The sequence below is a fragment of the Gopherus flavomarginatus genome, chromosome 1, assembly GCF_025201925.1.
Source record: "Gopherus flavomarginatus isolate rGopFla2 chromosome 1, rGopFla2.mat.asm, whole genome shotgun sequence".
NCBI classification, from domain to species: Eukaryota; Metazoa; Chordata; order Testudines; family Testudinidae; genus Gopherus; species Gopherus flavomarginatus.
Window position 1 is genome coordinate 364,818,331 of NC_066617.1, and position 26,703 is coordinate 364,845,033.

At 56.0% G+C, this 26,703-nt stretch overlaps 1 protein-coding gene across 2 annotated transcripts in view; it reads right to left on the reverse strand.

Annotated features, from left to right (window-relative positions):
- The window catches only part of PDE2A (phosphodiesterase 2A), a 388,143-nt gene that overhangs the window by 27,304 nt on the left and 334,136 nt on the right, over positions 1–26,703 (reverse strand). For both annotated transcript variants that reach the window (XM_050950923.1, XM_050951669.1), the window contains 6 exons: positions 22,450–22,609; positions 21,501–21,553; positions 16,739–16,813; positions 13,950–13,991; positions 11,616–11,684; positions 638–768 (listed from right to left, as the gene is read on the reverse strand). In XM_050950923.1, the coding sequence (XP_050806880.1) occupies positions 638–768; positions 11,616–11,684; positions 13,950–13,991; positions 16,739–16,813; positions 21,501–21,553; positions 22,450–22,609 (530 nt within the window). The remainder of the gene's footprint in view (positions 1–637; positions 769–11,615; positions 11,685–13,949; positions 13,992–16,738; positions 16,814–21,500; positions 21,554–22,449; positions 22,610–26,703) is intronic.

Genomic DNA, 26,703 nt, shown 5'->3' on the forward strand with positions numbered 1-26,703 from the left:
AGTGAGGACGGGGCTTTGCTCTGTTGTTGTTATTCAGCTCTGAATCCAAGGTTCAAGAAATGAATTACCCAGCGAGGGGGCTTCTCTGCCTGTGGATCAGGGGAATGCTTTACTGCGCCTTTAACTGGAGCTGGTGCCTGGCTCTGCCAGCGCCCAAACCTGGCATGGACACTGAAGGCTCTGATCAGCAGCACAGCTCCCACTTGGATTTGGATCCAGGCGGAGCACACTGCATGCTGGGACTTGTAGTTTGCAGGAGCCGCACCATCGTGCTGGCGACCAGGGTGACCTGCCAGAACCCCATGCCTGAGTGGCAGAGGCAGCCTGAAACCGCCAGCTGCCCTCCAGCCACGAGCCCTCCTCTGCAGGCACAGCGATCTAGCCCACCGGCCACCAGCATAAGCAGGGAGACGGGGAGAGATGGTGAGGCAGCAAGGTGACAGCACGATGGTGAGGGGCCAGGGCTGGAGCCTGCCAGGTGCCTGGGGCCACGGCTCTGCTTTCGGCTCCAGACCTCACCCGTAAGCTGTGCCTCATCAGCACAGCTCTGTGCAAAGGCCTAGTCGTAAGGAGCGGAGCTGGCATCAGAGCAGGGCTAGTGCCCCGGGAGCAGCCTCCCCAAAAGCCTCCAACTCACCTCTCTCCGCCCAGCTTGTTGAAAGCGCAGGCTAAGGCTACCACCTGGGAGGTGGCCCGGCTAATGACTGGCACACACAGCATGGAGGTCACCTCGAATCCCAGCATGTTGTGAAGCTGCTTGTGTTCCTCCTGGGAAGAGAAGATCAGACCAGGGTGAGGGTCAGGAGGTGGGGCAGGGGAGGGTCAGACCGGGGTGAGGGTCAGGAGGTGGGGCAGGGGAGGGTCAGACCGGGGTGAGGGTCAGGAGGTGGGGCAGGGGAGGGTCAGACCGGGGTGACAGTCAGGATGTGGGGCTGGGGAGGGTCATACCAGGGTGAGAGTCAGGATGTGGGGCAGAGGAGGGTCAGACTGAGGTGAGGGTCAGGACATGGGGCAGGGTTGGATCAGAATGCATTGAGGGTCAGGATGTGGGGCAGAGGAGGGTCAGACCGGGGTGAGGGTCAGGATGTGGGGCTGGGGAGGGTCATACCAGGGTGAGAGTCAGGATGTGGGGCAGAGGAGGGTCAGACTGAGGTGAGGGTCAGGACATGGGGCAAGGTTGGATCAGAATGCATTGAGGGTCAGGATGTGGGGCAGGGGAAGGCAGACCAGGGTAAGTGTCAGGACATGGGGCACAGGAGGGTCAGATGGCGGTGAGGGTAAGATGTGGGGCAGGAAAGGGCAGACTGGAGGGAAGGTCAGGACGTGGGGCATGGGAGTGTCGGACGGGGGTGAGGATCAGGACATGGGGCACGGGAGGGTCAGACCGTGGTGACGGTCAGGATGTGGGGCACGGTAGGGTCATATGGGGTAATGGTCAGGATGTGGGGCACGGGAGGGTCAGACCGGGGTGAGGGTCAGGACATGGGGCACGGGAGGGTCAGACCGCAGTGACGGTCAGGACTTGGGGAGGGGCAGACCGGAGTGAGGTCAGGACATGGGGCAGGGGAGGGTCAGACTGTGGTGAGGGTCAGGACATGGGGCACAGGAGGGTCAGACCGGGGAGAGGTCAGGACGTGGGGCACAGGAGGGTCAGATCGCGGTGAGGGTCAGGACTTGGGGAGGGTCAGACCAGGGTGAGGGTGAGGATGTGGGGCACGGGAATGCACCGGGCACGAAGCAATACATTTATAGATAGATCTTGTGGCCAGATGCGACCACTGTGATCACTCCATCTGCCCTCCTATATAACACACGCCACAGAACTGCCCCACAGTAACTCCTAGGGCAGATCCAGTCTTGATTAAAATATGTCCCGTGGTGGAGAATCCACCACAACCTTGGGGAAATTGTTCCAGTGGTTAATTACTCTCAGCGTTCAAAATATCCCCCTCATTTCCAGCCCAAATTTGTCGAGCTTCAACTTCCAGCCATGGGAACGTGTCAGACCTTTCTCTGCCAGACCGAAAAGCTCGTCGTTAAATATTTGTTCCCCATGTGAGTACTCATGGACTTATCAAGTCACCATTTAACCTTCTCTTTGTTAAGCTAAATCAATTGAGCTCTTTAAGTCTAGCACTAGAAGTTTCATCATTCTCGTGGCTCTTCTCTGTACCTTTCTAATTTGTCAACATCCTCCTTGAATTGTGGCCACCAGAGCTGGACCCTGGATTCCAGCAGCGGTCGCACCAGGGCCAAACACAGAGGTCAAATCACCTCTCTGCTCCTACTTGAGATTCCCCGGTTTAGGCATCCCAGGATCTCATTCACTCTTTATGCCACAGCTCACGTTCAGCTGATTAGCCACCACGATCCCCAAATCTTTTTCAGAGTCACTGCTTGTGCTTCCCAGGACAGAGTCCCCCCTCCCATAAGCGTGGCTGCATTCTTTGGTCCTAGATGTAGACACAGAGAAAGGGCGCAGGATCGAGGTCAGAGGTGGGCAAACTACAGCCCGTGGGCCACATCTGGCCTGTGGGACCATCCTGCCCGGCCCGGCCCTTGAGCTCCTGGCTGGGGAGGCTCACCCCCAGCCCCTACCCCGCTGTTCCCCTTCCCCCGCAGCCTCAGCTCACCGTGCCGCCAATGCTCTGGCTCACCGCTCCGGCGGTGTGGCTGGCTCCGGCCGGGCGGCGGGGCTGCGAGCTCCTGCTTCTCTGAGCGGCATGGTAAGGGGCAGGGAGCGGGGGGATTGGATAAGGGGCAGGGAGTCCGGAGGGCAGTCAGGGGACAGGAAGCAGAGGGGACTGGATGGGGGCGGAGGTTCTGGGGGAGCAGTCAGGGGATGGGGAATGGGGGAGGCTGGACTGGGGGTGGGGTCCCGGGGGGCGGTTAGGGGTGAGGGAGTCCTGGGAGGGGGCGGTTAGGGGACAAGGAGCAGGGGGGTTGGATGGGTCGGGAATTCTGAGGGGGACAGTCAGGGGCTGGGAAGTGGGAGGGGGCTGGGGCCAAGCTGTTTGGGGAGGCTTGGGCCCTCCATACAGTTTCACACCCCCAATCTGGCCCTCGGGTCAAAAAGTTTGCCCACCCCTGATCTAGGTACTGTGAGACACGGCAAAGGTAACATCCTCGCTACATGTGTGACTGTGTCTCCCCCATCTGGCTGCAGCCACCCACCCAATTAGCAACAGGGAAAGGGCCAGGGGGTCACGAGTCCTTGACACCTGTTTGCAACCCCAACCTGAGAACCGATGCCCTGACTGGGAGGCAGCATGGCCTAGTGGATACAGAACTGCAGTGGGGACACTGGCTGGCTGGGTCACCTTCAGCAAGTCACCCTGCCGCTCTGTGCCTCAGTTCCCCTATCTATAAAACAGCGATGATGCTACTAAAGCCCTTTGCATTCTGTGGAAGACAGTGCTCTGTACCAGAGCTGGGTATTAACATTATTAATTCACTCCACATCGATGGCTGAGCAGACACCCGCTGATAACAGCCAGGCAGCTGCTTTCTCTGATCCTCATCTCAGAGCGGCAGGGGCACGGGACGAACGGCACTCTCTGTTCCCTACACTGCTGCCACAGGGGAAGCTTGCGATGTGGAGGTGTCACTAACGGCGCCTCAAGGAGAAAGAAGAGAAGCAGAGAGAGAGCAGCTGGAGAGACTCCCCACAGCTGGTTACTGACTGCAAGCTTGGCCTGGGAGGTTCATACCACTGAGCTTCGGGGCCCACGAGAAGCCTCTCGGATTTACTGCACGGAGTCAGTCTGAACAGCTGTTTACCACTTTGCTGCTTCTGCGGCTGCTGGGCTCCACAGCCCTTCTATTTATCCTTTCGAGAGTAATTCCTTAGCTCCGGCACTTTGCCAGGGCAGGAACAAAATGCTTCTCTCTGCCTTGCCAGGCAGTGTGCCTCTGGCACACTGCACGTGAGTGGCACTGCCCAAAAGGGGACGGACATCTTCGTTTATTTTCTTTAAAACACAAAACAGGCCACACCCTTGTGTATTAAACAGAGAACCCAACAGTAGGAACAGGAAGGGTAACACAGTAATGCAATGAGCTGGTTAAGTCCGGAGGGGCCCTCTTCTGGATGGCATCAGAACTGCTAGGCTGTGTGTCAGAGGCCCTGTACTGCCGCCTAGAAGCTCTAAATAGAGCTCCGTTTTTTGTGATGGGGGTGTTCTTCCACTAGTGACTGGGCTGACAGCCACCAACGCCTCTCACGCAGCCGGAGGCAGCCTGTCAGCCGGGTTCCCAAGCAGCAACCTCAGTCCTTCCACCATCCCAAACCGTATTTACACTTATTTCGCTCCCTTCAGACTTTCGAACTGCCTGCCTACCCAAGAGGAGATGATGGATTGCTCGGGTGGCACAGATAAATAACTTCCCTGACCATGCGCGCCGGCTCATGACCGCAGCACGTGCCAGGGCAGCGTCTGCAGCTGACCCCGGGGCAGACGCTCAGCCGGCTCGGAGGCGAGTTTAGGGCTTCTGGGGGAGTTGTTATTTCTCAGCAGTGGTGACACCAACCAGCCCCTTGTGTGCAAGAGATCTATCATCCTAGCATGATCCAGACAGAGCCTGCACAGGGACTTGCACGGCCCCCTCACAGGAGTATCTGAGCACAAGGCAGATAAGCATCATCCCCATTTCTCACAGGGGGAAATGAGACCCAGAGATCGTGCACAAAGGGTCCACTAAAGATCCATTCACCGTCCAGACACCTGGGTGCTCAGATCCAGCACTGTTTGAGCTGAGCTACTCTGGGATTGTTCGTTCCAAGAGGAACTGAGGGATCTGCTCCCAGCCCAGCCCAGCCCAGCCCTGCTTTTGGACCTGGCCCCACGCTGACCCCTCACACACACTGAACCGCGACACCCATTCCCAGCTCTGATCGCTCTCCGCGGAGCTAGCGGGGCATTTCCTCCACGGCAGTGTCCAGCAGTTGGTGCTCCTGCCCCACGAGCCCAGGCCTTGGCTGGGAGCAGAGTGTTCGCTAACAAACCTCTGTCCCCAGCACAAAGACGCTGCAGGAGGTGCAGCTGCTCACTCAGGACTCCTGGATTGCACCAGGGCCATCCTGATCACCCCTGCTATTCCAGCCCTGGGCTACCCATCCCCACACCCCATTCTGATGATGCAACTTAGTCCCAGCCTGCAGCCCCGCCACCATTCCAGCCCTGGGATCCCTCTATGCTTCGTCGATGCACCTCAGTCCCAGCCTGCAGCCCCTGCCGTTCCAGCCCTCGGCTAACCCCCAGTTCTGCCAATGCTCCTCAATCCCAGCCTGCAGCCCCTGCTGTTCCAGCCCTGGGATCCCACCCCTGCTCTGCCAATGCACCTCAATCCCAGCCTGCATCCCCTGCCGTTCCAGCCGTGGGATCTCCCTCCATGCTTCGTCGATGCACCTCAGTCCCAGCCTGCAGCCCTGCACCGTTCCAGCCCTGAGTTCCCTCCATGCTTCGTCGATGCACCTCAGTCCCAGCCTGCAGCCCCGCACCGTTCCAGCCCTGAGTTCCCTCCATGCTTCGTTGATGCACCTCAGTCCCAGCCTGCAGCCCCGCACCGTTCCAGCCCTGAGATCCCTCCATGCTTCGTCGATGCACCTCAGTCCCAGCCTGCAGCCCCGCACCGTTCCAGCCCTGGGCTAACCCCCAGTTCTGCCAATGCACCTCAATCCCAGCCTGAAGCCCCCCACCGTTCCAGCCCTGGGATCCTCCCAACCCCAGCTCTGTTGATGCATCTCAGTCCCAGCGTGCAGCCCCCTGCGGTTCCAGCCCTGGGCTCCCTGAGATGAGCCTTCTGGCCACACTGCACCATTCAGCCCAAGAATGAGATGAACAGGCTCAGACCGATCAAACTCGCTTCACTTGTCCCCAGAGCCAGGATACCAAACCAGGGTTCCTCAGCAGGGAGATCCCCCACTCCTGCAAGGCGGAGTTTGGAAGCAGCTTGTACTGGGGGAGTGTGATGTTATGAGTGTAATATAATATTTCATTGGAAGGTGACAGGGCCAGAAAGAGTTAATTAATTCATAGACTGACCTGACCCATGGGTGAACCCAGGGCCGGTGCAAGGAAGTTTCACGCCCTAGGCGAAACTTCCACCTTGCGCCCCGCCCAGCCCTGCAGCAGCTCCCCGCCCTGAAGTGTGCCGCCCGTCCCCGTGGCAGCTCCCCACCCCCTGGCCTGAGGACCCCTGCGGTACCTCCCCACCCCAGCTCACCTCTGCTCCGTGTCCTCTCCAAGCAGGACTGCGCAGTGGAACCCCTGGGCTGGCGGCTGCTGGCAGCGGCGTGCTGACCCAGGGGACCTCCCTGGGTTGCCAATCGGGCGCCAGGGCAGCCCAGAGGATTCCGGGGGCCTGGGGTCTTCGGCGGGCAGGGGGCCCCCGCTTTGGCGGTAATTTGGCGGCGGGGGGCCCTTCTGCTTTGGGACCAGTCGCCGAAGTGCCCCAGAGACCCGCCATGGGGCCCCCCCACCACTGAATTGCCGCCGAAGCGGGACCAGCTGCCAAAGTGGAGCCGGGTCTTCAGCGGTAATTCTGTGGTGGAGGGCCCCACCCCACGGGTCTCCGGAGCACTTCGGCGACTGGTCCCAGAGCGGAAGGGCCCCCCGCCGCCAAATTACTGCCAAAGACCGGGCTGCATGTCGGCAGCGGGTCCTGCTTCAGCAGTAATTCACCGGCGGGGGGTCCTTCCACCCTGGAGCGGAAGGACCCCCCGCCAGCGAGGACCGGGAGCAGAAGAAGCTTCAGGGGCCCGGGCCCCACGAGTGTTTTCCGGGGCTCCCGGAGCGAGTGAAGGACCCCGCTCCAGGGGCCTCAAAAAACTCTCGTGGGGGCCCCTGCGAGGCCTGGGGCAAATTGCCCCTCTTGCCCCCCTCTCTGGGCGGTCCTGCTGGCGCGCTGACCCAGAGGAAGCCCTGGGCTGCTGGCTGCCGCGGCGGCGCCCTGACCTGGGGGACCCCCTGGGCTGCCGGCTGCCGCGGCGGTGCCCTGACCCGGGGGACACCCTGGACTGTGGGCTGCTGCGGCAGCGCCCTGACCCGGGGAACACCCTGGGCTGCCGGCAATGGCGTGCTGACCCGGGGAACCCTCTGGGCGGCGGGCTGCTGCGGCGGCGCCCTGACCCGGGGACCCCCTGGGCTGCCGGCTGCCGCAGCAGCGCCCTGACCCGGGGGACCCCCTGGGCTGCCGGCTGCCGCAGGCAGCTCAGACGTCCTCTCTGTCCCAGCAGCAGCGGCTGCTCAACCATTGAAAAAAAAATGGGGGGCGCTTTTTGGCACCCCCAAATCTCGGCGCCCTAGGCAACCGCCTAGTTCGCCTAAATGGTTGCACCGGCCCTGGGTGAACCTTAAGGACTGGTTAGAGAGATATGTAAATGAATAGAGCTTTGAAATGCAAGTCTGTATTGTTAGAGGTAGAAGGAGAGATGTTTGCTCAGGTCTTGTGATGTAAGCAAACAAGTCTTGTCTATTGCCATAGTTTTAATTCAAAGATCAAAAAAGGAATATTATCATTTAGGAAGACACTTGAGGGAAATAGTATTATTGTCTATGTGTCTCTTTGAAGGTTGTGGTAACCTGTATCTGAACTGTTTAATGGATAAATTACCTTGTGCTAATTGCCAGGATGTTTGGGAGAAGGAGAGTTAAGCCTATTGTTTTCTCAGACCAAAAGGCTGCTGGAAATGTATAAGAACCCTGGGATACGATCCTACTTCATCTCAGATCTGCTTTGGGTTTCAAGAGGGGGAAACCTTAAGCCCCAAGGCTTGAGATCCCCAGTCATTGACTGGAGTCACCCTGAATATGGACATTGGACTGTAACCTACGGATTATTTCTAAAAGGACTTTTGGCAACTACAAGATCATCTCTGCTATGTATCTGAACCTCAAGAATTGAATTCAAGTCTGTCTGTATATTGATCTTTTAACGAACACTCTCTCTCTTTTCTTTTTAAATAATTTTTAGCTTAGTTAATAAGAATTGGCTGTAGTGTGTATTTTGGGTAAGATCTAAGTTATAATTGGACCTAGGTGTATGGCTGATCCTTTGGGATTGGAAGAACCTTTTCTTTTATATGATGAGATACGATTTTCAGGAATCATCATCATATCTGACAGGTATGTCTGGACGGAGGCCTGGGGCTGGGCACTTAAAGGGAACTGCATTGTTTGAACTTCTAAGTAACCAATGAGGTACTGTAGAAGCTGTTCTGTGCTGGCTTGGTAAATGTAAGTACTGGAATAACCACTAGCTTCTGACGTTGGTCTGCCCTGTTCTGTTTGCAGTTCACCCTAACTGAGTGATCTCAGTTGGCTCCCACGGGCAGCACCGTAACAGGGAGGCTACTGGGTTTCTGTGAGCTGTGGAGATGGGACGGATGACGTCCAGACTGGGAAGCTGCTCTTTCCCACAACGACACAGACATTAGGTGCCATCAGAGCCCATCATGGGAAGTGCTGGGGCTCTCTGCCAGCCGGCAGGCAGGCAGGCTAATGGCTGTGCTAGCGCTGCGTGCGAGTGCCTGCTGGATCCAGCTGTGATCGGGCTTGGCCGGTCATCACTGCCCGCTGCATTACAGCATCACGGCCAAGAGGTAGGGAAAATGACCTATGAGGATCCACCTAGACCCAGCTGCTGCCAGGCCTGGGCCCCAGCCCCCTAGGTCTGCAGAGCCTGGCTGGGCCTATGTCTGCATGAAAGATGGATCTCAGTGCTGTCCCGCGTGACTGACAGATCACACCCCAACGCTGATCCGTCCCCTCCCTCTGGTGGAGCTGTCTGCTCAGCCTTCAGGTCATCTCTAGCACACACTCCCCAGTATTCAGAGATTATAAAGCCATCTAGAGATCATCTAGTCTGACCTGCTGCATGACACAGGCCAACTTCCCTGAATTAATTCCTGCTTTGAAGCCCACGAGCTGTGACTGAACTGGAGTAGAGCTTTCAGAAAAACATCCAGTCTTGAGTAAAAAATGGCTAGTGAGGCCATGTCTGGCACGAATTGTTCCAGTGGTTAATTGCCCTCACTGTTAAAAAGGTACCTTATTTCCGGTCTGAATTTGTCTGGCTTTGGCTTCACTTCCAGCCAGTGGATGGTGTCAGATCTCTTGCTGGTAGACAGAAGAGCCCATTGTCCTATTTCAGTTCCCTGTGTAGTTGTATGGGGAGACTTTGGCAAACCAGTAAAGTGCCTGAAACCACTATGGCTTACTGTTAAAGACAGCCTAGGCAGCATGCCATTAAAAGCAAGTCTCAGCTTGACCAAGGCAGGAGGGGAGAGGGATTTAGGGTGCTACCGAAAGGGAGGCTTGACCCCACATCCTTCCTGACAAGAATGGTGTTAAAATTGCTGATAGATGCGTTTTCAAAGAGTAGGATATGCCCCAGGAATGTCTATTGAGGTCTCAAGGCTGCAGGCTCTGGAAAGACCCACACCTGGTTAATCAATAAGCAGACGGAACCTCTTGCTTGAAACTACTTACTTCACAAGGTTTCTTTAATTACTAATGTATAAATAAGGGGAAAAAGCTTGAGACAGGTGGGACTCATTTCAGGACTGACCTCTCCCTCTGGATGCATCTTCTGTTCCCCAGCAGCAGACGGGCTGCCGCTGTATCACTCGAAAGCCACACTCAGCTTTGGTAATTATCAAGGGTTGGGGGTGTTTTACTAACTTGTTGCGGACGTGTGTAAGTGCTTGAGACTAAGTAAAGTTTAGCTTTAAGTGAAAGCACTCTTGTGTTGTCCTGTTTGTGCCAGCCATTTATCGGTCGGACGGCCATGTCTCCCCTGATTTATTTCCTGACACCTCCTCGCACAGAGTAACTTATAAACTGTGGTCAAGTCACCCCTTAATCTTCTCTTTGATAAGCTACGTAGGTTGTGTGTCTTAAGTCTTTCGCGATCAAGCAAGTTTTCCAATCTTTTAATTATTCCTGGGGCTCTGATCCAAACCTTCTGCAATTCATCAACTTCCATCGTGAACTACGGACACCAGAACTGGACACAGCATTCCCGCAGCAGTCGCACCAGCACCAAACACAGAGGTCAAACAACCTCTCTGGCCTCAGGGTCGCACTGGGAGCTCCTGTTCAGCTGATTATTCACCACAACCCCCAATGGGTGGTTTTGAGTCCCTGATTCCCAGGATAGAGCCCCACCCTGTACGCGTGGCCTGCATGCTTTGTTCCTAGGCATATAACTTTATATTTGGTCATATTGAAATGTATGTGGTTTGATTGCACCCTGCTTACCAAGGGACCCAGATCACTCTGCATCAGTGACCTGTCCTGTTCAATATTTCATGCCCCCCAACTTCTGTGCAAATTTTATCAATGATTATTTTATATCTTCCTCTAGGTCATTGATAAAAATATTTAATAACATAGAGCCAAGCACCGATCCCTGTGGGACCCCACTAGAAACACACCTGCTCCAGGTTTCAGAGTGGGAGCCATGGGCACTGAACTGAGAGTCAGGACTCCCTGGGATCTGTGCCCAGCTCTGCCACTGAGTCTTTCACCTCTGGCAAATCGTGTCCCCGCCCTGTGGGATACTGGTGTTAATTCTGTAACAAGTCCACGTTCCTCTAGCTCTGCTCTGTTGTTGCTTTGAGGCACACCACAGCGGCTCAAAACTTCTCATCAGGGACACAGCTTAGATCCCCAGCCCCCTGCCCCTGACACTTGAGCTAAGAGAGACTCTCCTTTAGCTCTAAGCTGAATGGGGTCTATGACACAAACCCGAGCAGTTCTGATTTGACCAAATAGAGGGCAGTGGTGCGCACGCACCCATCAGCTGATTCATTTAATCCCTTAGAGCAGGACAGGGATACTCAGAAATGTGAGTGTCTCACTGAAAATATACCGCCAGACTGAGCCCCTCTGATGCAGCTACACAGTGTGCTCTGCAGAGCTGGCCCTAGGACTGTCACACTTCCCGGGTGATCGCCTGACACACCTGCTCCATGGAGGGTGTTGGGAGAACTGCTCTGATGTGTCACTAGAACAACACATGAGGCTCGGTGACGATCTCGCCGCAGCTGTGGTTCTGCTGAGCCCTTAGACAGAAGAGAGGAACAGGCATGTGCCCCTCCATCCAGTCATCTGTCAGCTAATCCGATGGTGACAGAGCTAGTCCAGGGCCTTGGACTGGCCTCTCCTGGCAGCAGCACGTTCGTGAACAGCCCAGCAACCACGGCCAGGCAGCAAGCGGCGCTCTGCAAAATGACTATTGTGTGGCTAAGGCCAGCACAGGAAAGTTCTGCCACTGCCTCTGCCTGCCTATCCAGCTCTTTGTACTGTGCCCATCACCCAGGTGTTGGAGCACCTGTGCACGATCAGCTATTGAGCGAGGACGAGGTAGGCTATGGAGACTGGCCTGCAGCTGAGACAGGAGTTCCTACACGCTCGGCCCTCTCCTCTCCACCCGTGGTGCTCCGACATCACAGCATTAATACCATGCCCACTTCAGTAGCGTCCGAGGGACATCCAAGAGGACATCTCCCCCTTGTCCGCCCAAGGCCTGCATACTCATGCTCCCATTGTGGCCACGTGGTGGGCTTCTCCCCCCGGGGCCCCAAGCCTGGGGGAAGCCCAGCTACGTACCACGCTGATGTCCTGTAGGGTGATGGATTTCTTCTCCTCTACCACCTTCCCCAGACGCCCAAACGTCAGCTGCAGGCAAAGAGAAGAGAGTCAGGAGCCGGTGCGCTCGGGGGGCCGAGGAAGGCTGGCTCGTCGGTGAAGTTTTATCACACAGGAGCCCGGGTGCAGTGGCCAATGGCTCTTCCAGGAGCAGCGGCACACCCAGCTCCCGCACCCAGCTCCGTGGATGCGGTGCAAGAGGAGAAGCAGGGCTTGGGGGGCCCACTGCTTATGGGGAGAGGACATCTCAGTCTCCAAGCCCTTCCAGAGCTTGGCCCCTCCACTGAGCTCCACAGCATACACAGACCACTACAGAAATATGGCAGCATGGACCCCAGCCCATGGGGCAGCGGGCTGAGACCCACCAACCTCCTGCCACATAGGCAGCTGCTCGATGGGATCAGCATGTGGGACACGGCCAAACCAGTGACTTGCGGCCTAGAGGCTGTCCAAAGTCCACTGGTCCAGGCCGTGCCCTTCAGCCGTGCCCATCAATTCCTACCCTTGCAATACAGCTTCAACGGCCTTTTTCATCCACCGCCGAGCCGTCTCCCCACGCACCAGTCACATCCCTGGCAGCTCCATGGCAGCTAGCGAAGTTTCACCAGGGACGAATCTGGCCCCCTTCGCTTTGGATTAATGATTGGGGTGGGTGGGGAGCTGCCGACAGCCAATCCTGCTCCACTCGAAGGCGGCTGTGCTGGGAGAAGCCTGCTGGGTTTGTCTCACCTTTGGTAATAGACGCATCCCGGCGTCATGTTCTGGGGAGCAGTCCAGGCCAGTGAGAGGCTGTGTCAGTGCCTGCCCTCTAACAGGGGTGAGGAGCTCCCAGTCTCTCCCTGCTCCAGACTGCTCCCCAGGGCCTGTGGCAGATCCAGGGGTTGAGCAGTGAGCCCCCCCGCCCCCGGCACATTGGAAAGTTGGCGCCTGTAGCTCCAGCCCCAGAGTCGGTGCCTGTACACGGAGCCGCATATTAACCTCTCCAGAGCCACATGTTGGCCAACCCTGGTCTAGAAAGTTGGATGTGCTCCCCGTCAGTTGAAAGCTGCTGGTCGATGTGCTTCACTAGCTTCGTGATCATTTAAAGCCAACAGGCTTTATGCTCCTAAATGCACGTCATTTTTGAAAACGGCAATGCGGAGCTTACGTTTCTTCGGTGCTTTCGAAAATGTTGGCCCAAGTCTGCCCATCCATGCAGCCCCAAAGGCCTGGCCCAGCATGCACTGGGCTCCATGGAAGAGGTGGGATGGGTTCTTTGTGGATGGTCTCCTTTCTAGCTATCCTAAGGTGGAACACCCCATTCCTCTTGGAGAAGGAGGAGGGGATATTGCCAGGACAGGCTCGTTCTGCCCGTTGGCTGGATGTTGAGGGTGGCGGCAAGGCGGGAAGGATTGCCTTCTGAGGAACAGTTAACAGAGCTAACGGCTGGAATCTCAGCTGGTGTAAATCGGGGCAGCTCCATTGACATAGGCGCTGAACATCTGGACTGTAACATCTGTGCATAGAGGCATTCCCCAGCAGCTGGGCTGCAACATGCACTGCCAGAGTTGCTGGCTGCTCTCCAGATGTTTTCCGGTTGGCTTTAAAGTGGATCTACCGGGACAAAGCCTTGGGGAAAGAGGAAGAGGCATCCTGGAGCGAAGGGGTGAGGACAGAAGCAGCCACAGCGCTAACGAAATGACACCTGTGTTTACCGGCTTCCTGACGCATGGCCTGGGAAGGGAGCTGGAGCCCAGACTCCTCCAGGCTGCAGCCGCTCTCCCGGGAGAATTCAACGTGGTTCCAGACCGGATGTTCTCACTTGTTGGCTGGCGTCACTGGAGGCCATCAGTCAACAAGCAAGAACACAGGCTGGCAGTGGTCGTGTCTCAGGTCTGTAATGAGAGGCCAAAGGACCTGCCACAGCTGGAGAAGTCGATGGCTTCTCTTGGGTAGGACCGAGCGTGGCCAGGGCTAAATGTGCTCAGAAACTCACAGCTCGGGATGGGGCTGAGGCAAACACCCAGATCTGAGCACTCCCGAACTTTGGATCTGCATCCACACTTGGTGGTCTGGGTCCCCTTTCTCCTCATCGCCCCCACCCCCCGACACACTGTAAATGTGCCACCCTACTCCAGGAATTCCTTCCTGACCCCAGCTGGGGAGCTGTCTATGCCTGGAAGCATGAGGACTGTCCCAGTATGTATATCTCATGGCTAGCTTCATCTCTGGAGCGGGGCTGATTTAAACCCCAGCCGGGCTGGAATATAGAGCTGAGCTTTGCTGCTGAGCGACAGAGAACATGTAATGACTTACAGGGAAGCTGATCTCCTCTTCCAGCACTTTATCTCCCACGACCTGGAGGAAACAAAAACCACAGAGGTGAGGGCCAAGGAGCTGAGGAATCGGTGCTCTGGAAAACCCTGGCCACAGAATAGGAGCTGAGAGAGAATTTAAACCCTTTATGCAGTAGGGTCTAATTAGCTGAGAACTGACTGTCACTGTGAAAGCTGCTCATGGTGGGTGAGCTTGGAACTTTGTAGCAGCAGCGGGAACAGAATCCAGGTCTTCCTGCTCCAGATGCTCAGGTCTCTGCCTCTGGAGCGAAAGGAGAAAAGTCCCTAGCCAGTGTTCCAATACAGGGAATGCTCCTGTAGGACGGTGGGTTGGGAGGGGAGAGAATTTACTCGAATCATACCCAGTGTAGGGGGTGGCATGACCCTTATGGTCAGCCCCTTTTGGAGTTAGTCTGCCAGGGCAAACCAACGTGCATCCTGGCCCAACATCATCCCACCTCAGAGCGACACTGAAACAAACCGGCCCTGAGCTGTGTTGCAACGGGATCATTTTTGCCCCTCTCAGCATCTTTGCTGGGCTGGTTTTTATGTATGTTCCTAAAGCTCATGCTTCAGGGTTTCAGGGGTCAGGAAGGGATTTTTTTGCCCCCTCCCAGTGTATTCTGGGAGGGTTTATTTAATTTCCTTCCTCTGAAGCATGAGGGATGGCCACGGCTGTAGGTGGGACTTAGGACAGGGAGCCAAGCACCAAGCACACTCACTCTCTCTCTCTCTCTCTCTCTCTCTCTCTCTCTCTCAGGTGCTGGGTTGGCTGGTTCTGGCTTGCATGCTCATGGTTTAACTGATTGCCATGTGTGGGGTCGGGAAGGAATTGGCCCCCTGGTTGGACTGGCAGGGACCTTGGGGTTTTTATACCTTCCTCCGCAGCGTGTGGGTCTGGGTCTGGGATGGGGTGTGCACCCCCACAAGATTTGAGGGGATTAAGTTGGCCAGGTGGGCCAGTTAACTCCCCGGGCTGCACGTGGCGGAGGAGCCAGGGAGCAGGGGTTGGTTAAATGAGGCTTAGCTGGCCAGGAACAGAGGGGCCCAGATCAAGCCCAGAGCTAAGAGCAGAAGGGGTGGCAGGGAAGGAGAAGGGAGGTGTGCCTGGGGCTGTTGAGCTAGGTAGCCTGCAGTCACTCCCTGGGCCGGCAAACCCAGCGCAGGGGGACAATCAGAGAGGTAGGGAAGGCTCAGGAGAAAGGGAAGGCAGCAAAGTGTGGCGGAGGGCAGAGCTTGGCTGCTGAGGAGAGGGCTCTGAGCTGGAACCCGGAGCGGAGGGCAGGCCCAGGCTCCCCTACCAGCCCCTGGGAAAGTGGTGCAGACCAGACAACGGAGAGCAGACTGCCGGGGCCAGTTTGCCTGAAGGACTTGAATACCCCGGAAGAGGAGGACAATAGTGACCTGGCCGGGGGGTGGAGTGACAAACAGGAAGTGGCAGCTCCTGGAGCGAGAGGGGCCACAGGGCGAGGCAGGACGGGGGGGGGGGGAAACGTGGCCAGAGGAGGGCGCAGCACCTGGAAAGCGCTAATTCCCAGAGTGGCCAGGAGGAGGCGCCCGAGGGGTAAGTGGACCCCGTGATAGGGTCACTCTCCTATTCACCACCTGTGGCACATCACAGTCTAGTCTCCCGAGGGTCTCATTTCTTTGGGCTCATTTTGGCTTGGGTGTAGCGCGCGGGTGCTGGGTGGGGCTGGTGGCCTGTGACAGACAGGACAGGAGACACTGGATGATCTGGTCCCTGCTGGCCTTGAACTCTCTGACTCTACAACTGTTCTGATAAGATCCCTGCCTCCCCCCACTCCCCACAGAAATGTGTCGATTGCAACACAACTGTCAACAGGCTCCAGGCAAGTTCCAGGTGGGAACCTCCTTAATCTTCTGCCACCAGTCGCCCTTTTGGGCTCCCCAGCTGCTCCACGGCTGCCATCACTGAGCCAGGGCCTCCAGGCTCTGCTGCTCCCCAGCAGGGTGGGTTGGCCACCTCCCTGGCTCCCTGGGCAGCCGACAAACTGGGCAGCCAGCTCTCCAGCCCTCCAGGCTGCCCAAGGAGCCAGCCAAACATTACTGGTCCTCCCCAGGCAGATTTCTTTTCTTTCTTTCCTTCCTGTGAAATTTACACACTTTTGACCTTTCTGTCCCAAATCAGGATGCATTTTTTTGCTGCGGCGGGTGGGAAGAGCCGGTTTTTGGCTGGCTCTGCTCCACAGCATCAGGCACGTTCCTGGTGCCCTACGAACAGTGCAGACCCGCCAGCAGAGGGATCCGGGCCCAATTCCTCTGCCACTCAAACAGCGGAGCTCTGCAGCGTCTCTCCTGGGGTCACCGGCATGACCCCCATACCACACAGGTAGGAGGAGTCAAGCCCCTGCCCTGGAAACCCTCCAGACCTGATCCTGCGAGGTGCTGAGCACTGTGGACACCCAGTGAAGTCCCAGGAGCACCTGGCTGGAACTGGCCCCGAGGGGACAGGGGAGGATGGGGCTGCAGGAGAAAGCCTGGGGAAAGGAAAACTCCTCTCAGCAGAGCAGCATGGACAGTGATGGCCAGATGGGCGCACAGATTTATTTCATGGGGGTGTGCTCTGCCTGGAATAGCCGGTGACACCCCAAGCCCCGGGAACCCTGTCTTCCTCCCACTGTGCAGAAGGCCCCATCTGTGCTCCAAGCAAGGCAGCTGGGTTTACTTGTTTCACAGCTGTTCCCTAGGGCGAGTTCTGGACTGCTCCCAGGACAGGCCCGGCCCGCCTGGGGCTGCGGTACCACCCACCTGGCAGAAGAGCTGGTGGTTATCTTCCGAGACCAGCAGGAGGCAGCAGCAGGGGGACTGGGTCTCCTGCTTCAGCTGGGGAAGAGAGAGAGATGGAGGCAGTGGTTAGACCCTATTTTGAGAGACCCTATTTAGAGCAGGAAGGGGCAACGCTGTCCAGTGCAGGCAGGAGCCCCTGGGACACACCCGCCAGCCTGTTCCGCTGAGTTCTGCAGCCCAAATGTTGGGTAGCTTAGCTCAGCCAGGCTGTTTGATGGGGGCCTATCACTCTCACCACCACCTGACACTTGTACTTACAAAGGCTACAGGTGGGGAAACTGAGGCACAGCACTCTAAGTGACTTGCCCACTGTCACACAGGGAGCCAGTGGCAGAGGGAGGACGAGAACCCAGGAATCCTGGCTCCCCAAAAGTGCTACACCTGGCTGCAGAATGGGCTCCAGGCAGAGTGACAAGTAGTAGGCACTAAAGGGGCCTAGGAAAGCAGAGGAAGGATTAAACCTTTGTTTGAGATTTAGAGCTTGGACTGAAGAGACACTGGGCTCCCCAGATACAGGGAAACCATCACTTCCAATGGTCAGAGCCCAGCGGCACCTCTCTAGGGTGGCTGGGGGAGCACATCCAGCACCACCGTGCTCGCCTGCACCCCAAAGCCCCCTTCCCAATGACAGAAGCTCCTCCCCAGGCCCCTGTGCCAACATAAGCCAGCTGAAAGATGCACTTGTCAAAGAAGACTCCAGAGGGCACAGCCGGGAGACCCAATTCTCTGCTTAACGACAGGGGTGGTTTTAGCCCCATATACTCAGTCACTTTCGCCCTGGCTCATCTCAGGTTAGTTTGATTTGGGGAGCGCAGAGGCACAAGCTAAACCAACAGAACCAGCCTGACACAGGGGACAAGACCCAGCTTCCACCGAGGCACTTCCCCTCTTGAACTATCAGCCAAGACCCCTGGGTGCTGAGGGACGGTTTGCCAGAGCCAGGGCTGTGTGCAGAGCTCGGGGTCTGACCCACTCACAAGAGGAAAGGGTTGGAGCCCAGATTTGAGTCTCTGGGCTTTGTCCAGCCCCAGGGATTATGCTCACTAGAATGGGGGTTGACCTGTTGGCCGCTGGGACAGAGACAATTTTTTCAGTGCTTGTATTCCTGTTGCTCCTCTCTAAGGTGGGACCACCCCACCCCAGTGCCCACCTTCCCACCGACACAAGCCCCTCCCCTGATGCCCATGCCAACCCAAACTCCACCCCCAGGGCCAACTCAAGCCCAGGGTAAGCAGCCGCCACCCTATGGAGGGCGATGGCAGGACTTGAATCTCCTTCTCGACCCTTCTTAATCTAGTGCTGGTGAGAGGTGCCTGACTGAGAGCCCTGAGGATCACCCACAGGAGCAGGGCACAGCATGGGCACCACTGATGCATCCAAATTCCAGGGCACAGAGGAGAGCTCAGCCTCCCTGCACCTCCCGTCTTTGGGGTCTCTGCTCATGGAGGGCCCTGGGCAAGAGATCCTGTGGGTGGAGCTCGCCTGTGTGGACAGTCATTATTATTAGGGGTACTACAGTAGCACCGAGGGCTACAACTCCGATCTGAGTCCCACTGCACCAGTTGCTGGACAGACGCACAGTGGGAGACGCAGTCCTCGCCCCAAAGACCCTGCAATATAAAGAGACCGGCGGACACAGTGTGGGAGGGGAAACTGAGGCATGGGGAGGGATGTGACTTTGCCAAGGTCACCCAGCAGCTGAGTAGGGAGCAGGTCTCCTGACTTCCAGTCCAGTGTTTTGCCCACTAGACATCACTACCACCACTCAAGTAGGGTGACCAGATGTCCCGATTTTATAGTAACAATCCCGATACCCCCCATCCCTTGTCCCGATTTTTCACGCTTGCTATCTGGTCACCCTACACTTAAGCCCTGACCATTCCAGGTTCCCACTTAACACTCTGGAAGCCCAGCTGGGTCTGTCGCTGGGTCTGTCAGCTGGCCCAGCCTTCCCAGGTCTGGTTTCAATCTCCCTGCCAATCCAGCAGCAAACACGCGCCAGCGGCCTGCAAGAGAACGGATCGCTGGCCTGCTACTTTTTCAGTGCTGACCGAATCAGGCAGGGCTCCAGCTACACAGACTTGCTCCCTGGTGCCTGCTGGCTTGTCTGCCTGGGTATAATTATGCCACTTTAACGCCCACATGGACGCTTGGAGCCTTTTTCCCGTTTGGCTTTTGGATCCATGTTTAATAACACACCTCAACCATGACCTCACCGCACTAGCTAATCCTCGTGAGCTCCTATTCTCCCTATTCTACACCTGGGGAAACTGAGGCACGGGGCAGTGACTTGGCCAGGAACGAGAACCCAGGAGTCCTGATGCCCCCAAACCCTGCTCTAACCCCTAGGGTGCTCTCCCTCCCACAGCAATGGATAGAACACACAAATCCCCCTTCCCAACACCTTCTGCTCTAACCCTTAGCTACCACGCCCTCCCTCTCACAATTTCTCATTGTTATCATACTGAGCTTCTCTTTCCCTGGGACGTTCCTCCCCCTTTTTCCTTCTGTCTGATCACAGCCTGGCTTAGCCTGCCAAAACTGTATTTTGCAACGTGCCTTGCAAGCCCATGACCAGAAAGAGGCAGATAAAAGCAATGCCCCAGAGTGCAACGCTGGGCCAAGTTTGCCAGGTCTTGGTGCGGCAGATACGACCGTGTGCCAGGCCCTGTGCTTTTCCAGCAGCGAAAGGCACCTCCCCCCCAAGGCAGAAGCTGCATTTTCTCCCCGTGCTGTTCTTTTCTCTCCCCCTTTTGTGTGTGTTTGTCTCGTTGTGTCTCCTAGGAAATGGGATTTGACTTGCTTAACTACAACCACCATCCCCGAGACCGTCAAACAGGGGTTCCTCCTAACGCCTCGCTCCAGCTAAAGGGGACGAGGGACGGTGTTCAAGCAACATAGCCTGCTCCAGGGCGTGCGGAGACAGGAATCGGTTATGACTTCGAGGGAAGAGACTGGCACGTGCTGTCCTATGGCAGCCCCTGCGGTAAATCATGGCTCAGCCTGGCCTCTCACCAACTGCTCCGCTCCCTGCCTGGTCCCCGTAGTGCATGCAGAGCCATCTGGCCTGCTCCTTTCATTCAAGCCCAGAAGCCGTTTGTATGTTGAACTCTCATAACTGTGATTAGCATCTGCAATATGGATACAGCCCCTCCTATCCCAGGTAGGCTCCAGATACCATAGGAATGCAGCTGCCTCTGGGGCGCAGCCTAGCCACTGTTAAACAGCTCACAGGAACACCATGTAATGGCTGCTAGGCACGGTAAAGGGCCCCACATCCCTGAGGGAATTTAAGGGAGCAGGGCATGATTATCTGAGCTGGATAGGATCATGAATAACCAGGGGTGATTGGGACCTCAGTATTATCTTCGGCGTCACTAGCACCCTGATGGGTCCTAGCACCAGGCCGGCTCCCTGAACCGAACCTGGCTCCCACATCACACCCCAGACACCAAGCCAGGTCCCTGCATCCAACACAGATCCCCTCCCTGGACCCTGCGCCAGTCCCCTGTACCCAACATGTCCCCCCCTCCAGATAACACGCTGTCCCTGCGGAAACCATGTCTGGTCCCCATACCCAACCCGGCTCCCCCTGCCCACCGCGCCAGGTCCCCGTACCCAACCCGGCTCCCCCTTCCCGCCGTGTCAGGTCCCCGTACCCAACCCGGTTCTCCCTGCCCACCACACCAGGTCCCTGTACCCAACCCGGCTCCTACCATCACCCTCTGGCCACCACACCAGGCCCCTGTACCCAACATGCCCTCCTCCCCCCGATACTATGCCAGGCCCCCCTACCCTACATGGCTCCCCCCCGGAAACCATGCCTGGTCCCCATAGGCAACGTGACTCCCTCCTGCCCACCATGCCAGGTCCCTGTTCCCAACTCTTTGCCCCCAAACATTGCACCAGCTCCACATACCTAACCCAGCATCCCCCCAGTGCTGTGCCAGGCCCTCAGAAACAAGAAAGCACTTCCCTGCCATCGCTGTGCAAGGCCCCTATACCCAAACCAATGTCCCCCAACATCATGTCTGATGCTTTGCTCCATGAACCGCCAGCGCTCCTGCTGGACTGACCCCACCTGATAGCTTGTGGGATCTCACCAAGCCACCCTCTGAGGTAGGACAGCTGCAGGCTACCGGCAGTGTTCTAGCAACACCTTCAACTGTATGGACAAGCTGCTGAACTTGCCCAAATGTGACCTAAATCATTCCAGGAGAAGCGGGAGGTGTGATCTGCCCCCTCCGAGTTAGTGCAGCAAGTTGTTGTTCACTCTGAAGCCTAGTGATGACACTTTGGACATTGGTCAGGAGGTTGCTTTGCAACCAAAAGGTGGGGACAGGGACTGAGGGATGTTAAATTAAACAAAGCTGCTGGGTCTGGGCGGGGCACTCAACCCAACCCCCTTGCTAAGGCAATGAGCGCACTAGAAATGCTGATAAATAAAGCAGACGCCCCGTCTCTTCCTGTTTATTCTGCCGTTCTGCGAACCTCCCCGCTCTGTGCAGCCCTGCAGAGGGCAGCTGTGTGCAAGACGCTCTGCAGGGAGCAGCTAACATCTGCACGGTGCTAGGACCTCTCCAGCAAAGCTCAGTAACACGCTCTGCTGAGCAGCTGAGGTCACTAGCAAGGTTGCCCTGGGTTTCCCTGTGAGGCGGATGGGGCAGAACGTTCCCTCCTCAGGAGGTCAGTGGCAGCCACAGCAAAGCACCCAGGTACTTACATAGTTAATAACCTTGAGCTGGAGCGAGGCCGCATCGAGGTCGTACAGCTCCCCTGCGAGAGCAACAAATGAGAGTGTTACCCGGTGTGATGGGCTGGTGGGAGGGAGTTAAGCTGCCCAGGGAAGCCAGGAAGCACCACTAGCTAACTCAGCTGGAACCAGCTCACCGGGCTGGGCACCGGGAGGAATCAGTGCTTCCAGAAACTCCTGTGCCGTAACGGTCTTGCTGGTGACTCCCCCTCCCTGCCGCTGTCCACTCCGCCATTCGTCTCCCACCAGCCAGAGGATGGTCAGTTCTCGCCGCTCCTGCTCTCTGTAGCGTGGTGGGAGCTGCCAGGTGGAGTCAGGCCATTGGCTGATGATCTCAGAGAGCCGGGCGCTGATTCATTCATTCCTCTGCCCTGGGAGGCAGCTCAGTGTCAGGAGCCCCGTTTACATATGGGTAAACCGAGGCACTGAGCGAGGCAAGAACGAGCCCACTGTCTCCCAGCAGCAGGGGCAGAGCCAGGAATCAAGGCCCAGTACCCGCCTCCTTTCACATAAACATCCAAATGCAGCTGGATGGGGCCTTGGAATCCAGCAGCCTGGTCTCCAATCACCAGACAAATGTCCATGGGGGAAGTGTCTCTGCAGGGCGGGCGGATCCTCGAGGGCTGAGACTGCATCCGTCCAACCCCCCACCCCCCCACCCCGCCACAGTGCTCAGTACCACCCAGGGGCTGGGCTGCTGCTCCAGGGCAGCGGGGCCTGGCTGGCCCCAGGTCCCGTCCTCCATAGTGACTCCTCCAGGCCCATCTATCGCTCCACGGTCCCTAGATGCAGCATGGGCCGTGTGCCAATGGCAACGACCCCACATGTGGCCGCTGGCGGCTCTAGAGAAGGGTGCCCCCCACCCTGCGCTGCCAGGCAGCCCCTCTCAGGCTGGGAAGAGCCGCCCCCCCGGCCTTACCGCACAGCTGCAGTATCTTGCGGTCCAGGTCGCTGTAGCCGCTGTGCATTGCCCTCTCGGTCTTGGCCAGGGAATTCTGGGACGAGCTGGTGGACAGACTGACCTGGGGCCAGGGCTGCAGTTTCTGGAGGGTTTGGACACGCCGGTAAGCCACCCGGATCTGCAAGGCACAAGCAGGTGGGGGGTGAAAGGGGTCAGTGGGGTGGGGGGAGGGGGAAAGAGGCTGTTCTCATTTCTCTTGTAACCCTGTCCCCTTCCCATCCGTTAGGGGCTTGTTCCATGCAAACCCACTGGGCACGGCTGCTTACAGACAGAGCTTGGGTCAGGCTGGTCTCTTTCCTAGCCAAGAGGACGGGGAGCGAGAACAGCTTCAAGCCTCAAAGGCCATGTAAACCTTCTCCCCTCTGCACATGGCCCAGTTCCCACGCGCACACCCAAGTGGCTGCATACAGCCACGCCCTCATTCCAGGCCACCAGCCTACGACTAGCTCCTGGGGGAACTTCAGGATCTCAGTCCGGGGGTGATGGAAAGAGGAGGGGGCTAGAGCCTGGCGGACAGTCTGGAGCAGGGAAGGGATGGACTCCACCACCCCAAGGAGAGCCAGGCAGCTAGCACAGAAAGTTAACCAGATTTTGGGGAGCCGGGAGCTGACAGATGCTGTGTTTGTGGATACCGAGGTGAGAGGCACGTTAGAACTACAGTAGCCTAGACTAGATTAGATACTGAGAAGTGAATTCACCTTGCCAGGTAAATTTGTGCCACTAGGGCTGAGAATTAAACCCAGTATGAGCAAATAGCCCAAGGAAACAAAGAAAGTTTCCTTAATGTTTTTGACTATTGTCCCTTTTAAATCATAAGACAAGACAGTCGTCTCCTTCCTTAATCGCTGTTGTAATAAATCCACGGTTATTATTTTTTGTATTAAAGAAGCACCTAGAATCCCCAACCAAAACCAGACCCTTATTGTAACACATACATACACAGAGAATGAGATATGGTCTTACACACTGTGATAGGGCAAGGCCAGAGGGCTACAGTAAAGTACTGAGGAACAGGTATGTTAGCCCCAGGCTAACCAAATCCCTAGGACCATGGTAACCAAATGGCAGCTGCTCCAGGTTAATCAAGACACCTGGGGCCAATTAAGATCTTTCTAGAAGGCAGTGGAGACAGCTACATTGATTGAGCCACCTGAAGCCAATCAAGGGCTGGCTGGAACTAGCTAAAAGCCTCCCAGTTAGTCAGTGAGAGTCGGGTGTGAGGAGCTGGGAGCAAGAGGCACAGGGAGCTGAGAGTGAGAGGCTGTGCTGCTGGAGGACTAAGGAGTACAAGTGTCATCAGACACCAGGAGGAAGGTCCTGTGGTGAGGATAAAGAAGGTGTCTGGAGGAGGCCATGGGGAAGTAGCCCAGGGAGTTGTAGCTGTCATGCAGCTGTTACAGGAGGCACTATATACAGCTGCAATCCACAGGGCCCTGGGCTGGAAACCGAAGCAGAGGGCGGGCCCCAGTTCCTCCCAAACCTCCCAACTCCTGATCAGACACAGGAGGAGTTGACCCAGACTGTGGGTTCCACCAGAGGGGAAGATCTCTGAGGTGAGCAAATCTGCCAATAAGCGCAGGACCCACCAAGGTAGAGGAGGAACTTTGTCACAACACACACACACACAGAGCGAGATATGGTCTTATACACACACGCGCACACACACACACACAGAGCGAGATATGGTCTTACACACACACACACACAGAGCGAGATATGGTCTTACACACACACACACACACACAGAGCGAGATATGGTCTTACACACACACACACACACACACACAGAGCGAGATATGGTTTTACACACACACACACACACAGAGCGAGATATGGTCTTACACACACACACACACACAGAGCGAGATATGGTCTTACACACACACACACACACACACAGAGCGAGATATGGTCTTACACACACACACAGAGCGAGATATGGTCTTACACACACACACACAGAGCGAGATATGGTCTTACACACACACACACACACACACACACAGAGCGAGATATGGTCTTACACACACACACACACACACACACACAGAGCGAGATATGGTCTTACACACACACACACACACACACACACAGAGCGAGATATGGTCTTACACACACACACACACACACACACAGAGCGAGATATGGTCTTACACACACACACACACACACAGAGCGAGATATGGTCTTACACACACACACACACACACAGAGCGAGATATGGTCTTACACACACACACACAGAGAGCGAGATATGGTCTTACACACACACACACACACAGAGCGAGATATGGTCTTACACACACACACACACACAGAGCGAGATATGGTCTTACACACACACACACACTGAGCGAAACGTGGTGTTTTACACACACACAGAATGAGATATGGTGTTTTGCACACACACAGACAGAGCAAGATATGGTGTTTTACATGCGCGCGCACGTGCACACACACACACAGAGTGAGATATGGTCTTTTACACACACTGAGCCAGACCTGGTGTTTTACACACACAAACACACACAGAGTGCGAGACATGGTGTTTTATACACACACACAGAGTGAGATATGGTGTTTCTCACACACACACAGATATGGTCTTTTGTCCCTGAACCCGTTTAAGGAAGACTCAGGAAGCTAGAGAACCACAATAGAGAAGGTTTATTCCCCTCTCTTTCCCAGAGCTCACATTCTCCCTTCTCCTCTTTCTCCACCCTCCCTTTGCTCTCCGCTGATGCCCAGCCCCACCCCCACCCCCACCCTCTCTCCCAACCGCGGCCCAGTCGCGGCTCCGCACCAGGCTCCAGCCCCCAGTCTTCTTCCCTGGCTGAAGCTCCATTCCTGGCCCCAACCCCTGACCCGCCTCACATCTACAGCCTCAGCCTCGGTCCCCTTCCCCTGTCTGCATTTTCCTCTACCCCAGGAGCCATGAGCCCGCTCTCAGCTCAGGGTGTGTGTGTGTGTGTGGACAGGTGTAAGGGACGGGCGTGACGCTGAAAGTTTGGGGATCACTGGTAAAGAAACCATGTTGTGCTCAATACAGTTGCTACAGAGGTGGTGTTGCATTTCAGCAGAAGTCAACTGCATTCCACTGTCAGTTACAACTCCTTGGTGAAAACTGATGACATGAACTTAATTGCTATTTCAGAGGTCACCTTTCCGGTGAATGGAACTTCCAGCCATGTTGAAGAATAGTTTACCAGGACTAGGAGAAACCTTTGTGTACGAGGCTGATCTTCATATAGTCCCATGACGTCAAGAGCCAGTTTCTCCTGTAGACAGTTGGAATAGTCAACTGGGGTGAGAGGGATGTTGAAGATTTTCCGTGACTCACAAGCCAGGCAATCCTGGATTATTTCCTCAACCTGCTTGTCCATCACTGGCCACCAGAAGTCTTGTCACCATTGTTGGTTCGACTCCTTCCCAGATGTCCTTCATGTGCCAAATGAAGCAATCGTTCTCTCAGAAGTGTAGGCACAAGAAAATGGGTCAAGTCTCAACTTCCATTCATTTACAAGGGACAGCGCACGTGATACATGTCTATATGGTTACAAGTGTTCTGGTGTAATCATCTTATAAATCCATCCATTGACTAGGTAACTCTTTAGCTCCTAAAGTGTGTTGTCCTCTCTCATGGCTGTTGCCCTCTGACACTGATCACTCCTGGAGTTGTAGGCAAGATTAGTGCATCTGCTTTCTCTGTTGCACCTTCATGATAAGGGCAGGTGAGAGAAACAATCTGCAGTGGAGTTCTTGGCTCCTGGAAGACACACTGTCTGGAAATCAAAGTCCATTAGTTAGGTGGCCCATTTGGCAATTCTTAGAGCTGTTCAGCCGGAAACTTGCATGGGGAGTAAAGCTGAAAGAGGTTTGTGATCAGATATTCAGACAAATTTCCAACCCCACAGGTAGGTTCTGAAATGTCTTCCTGCCCAGAAACATGCCAGAGCTTCTTGCTCAATGATGGCATACGATTTTTCTCGATCAGTCAGGGCTCTGCAGTCTAGACTTCTCATCCATTTTTTAGCTGAGGCAAGACAGTACCAAGAACTCACAAGCACCTGTTATGACAATCGTTTGCTCCTAAGAGCCAGACTGCTGGAAATTGCATGATTTATCTTGTTAAAGTTGTTCTTGCACTCTCCATCCCATTCAAACTTCACATCCTTCTCCAGGAGATGGTGCAAAGGAACTACTTCCACAGTA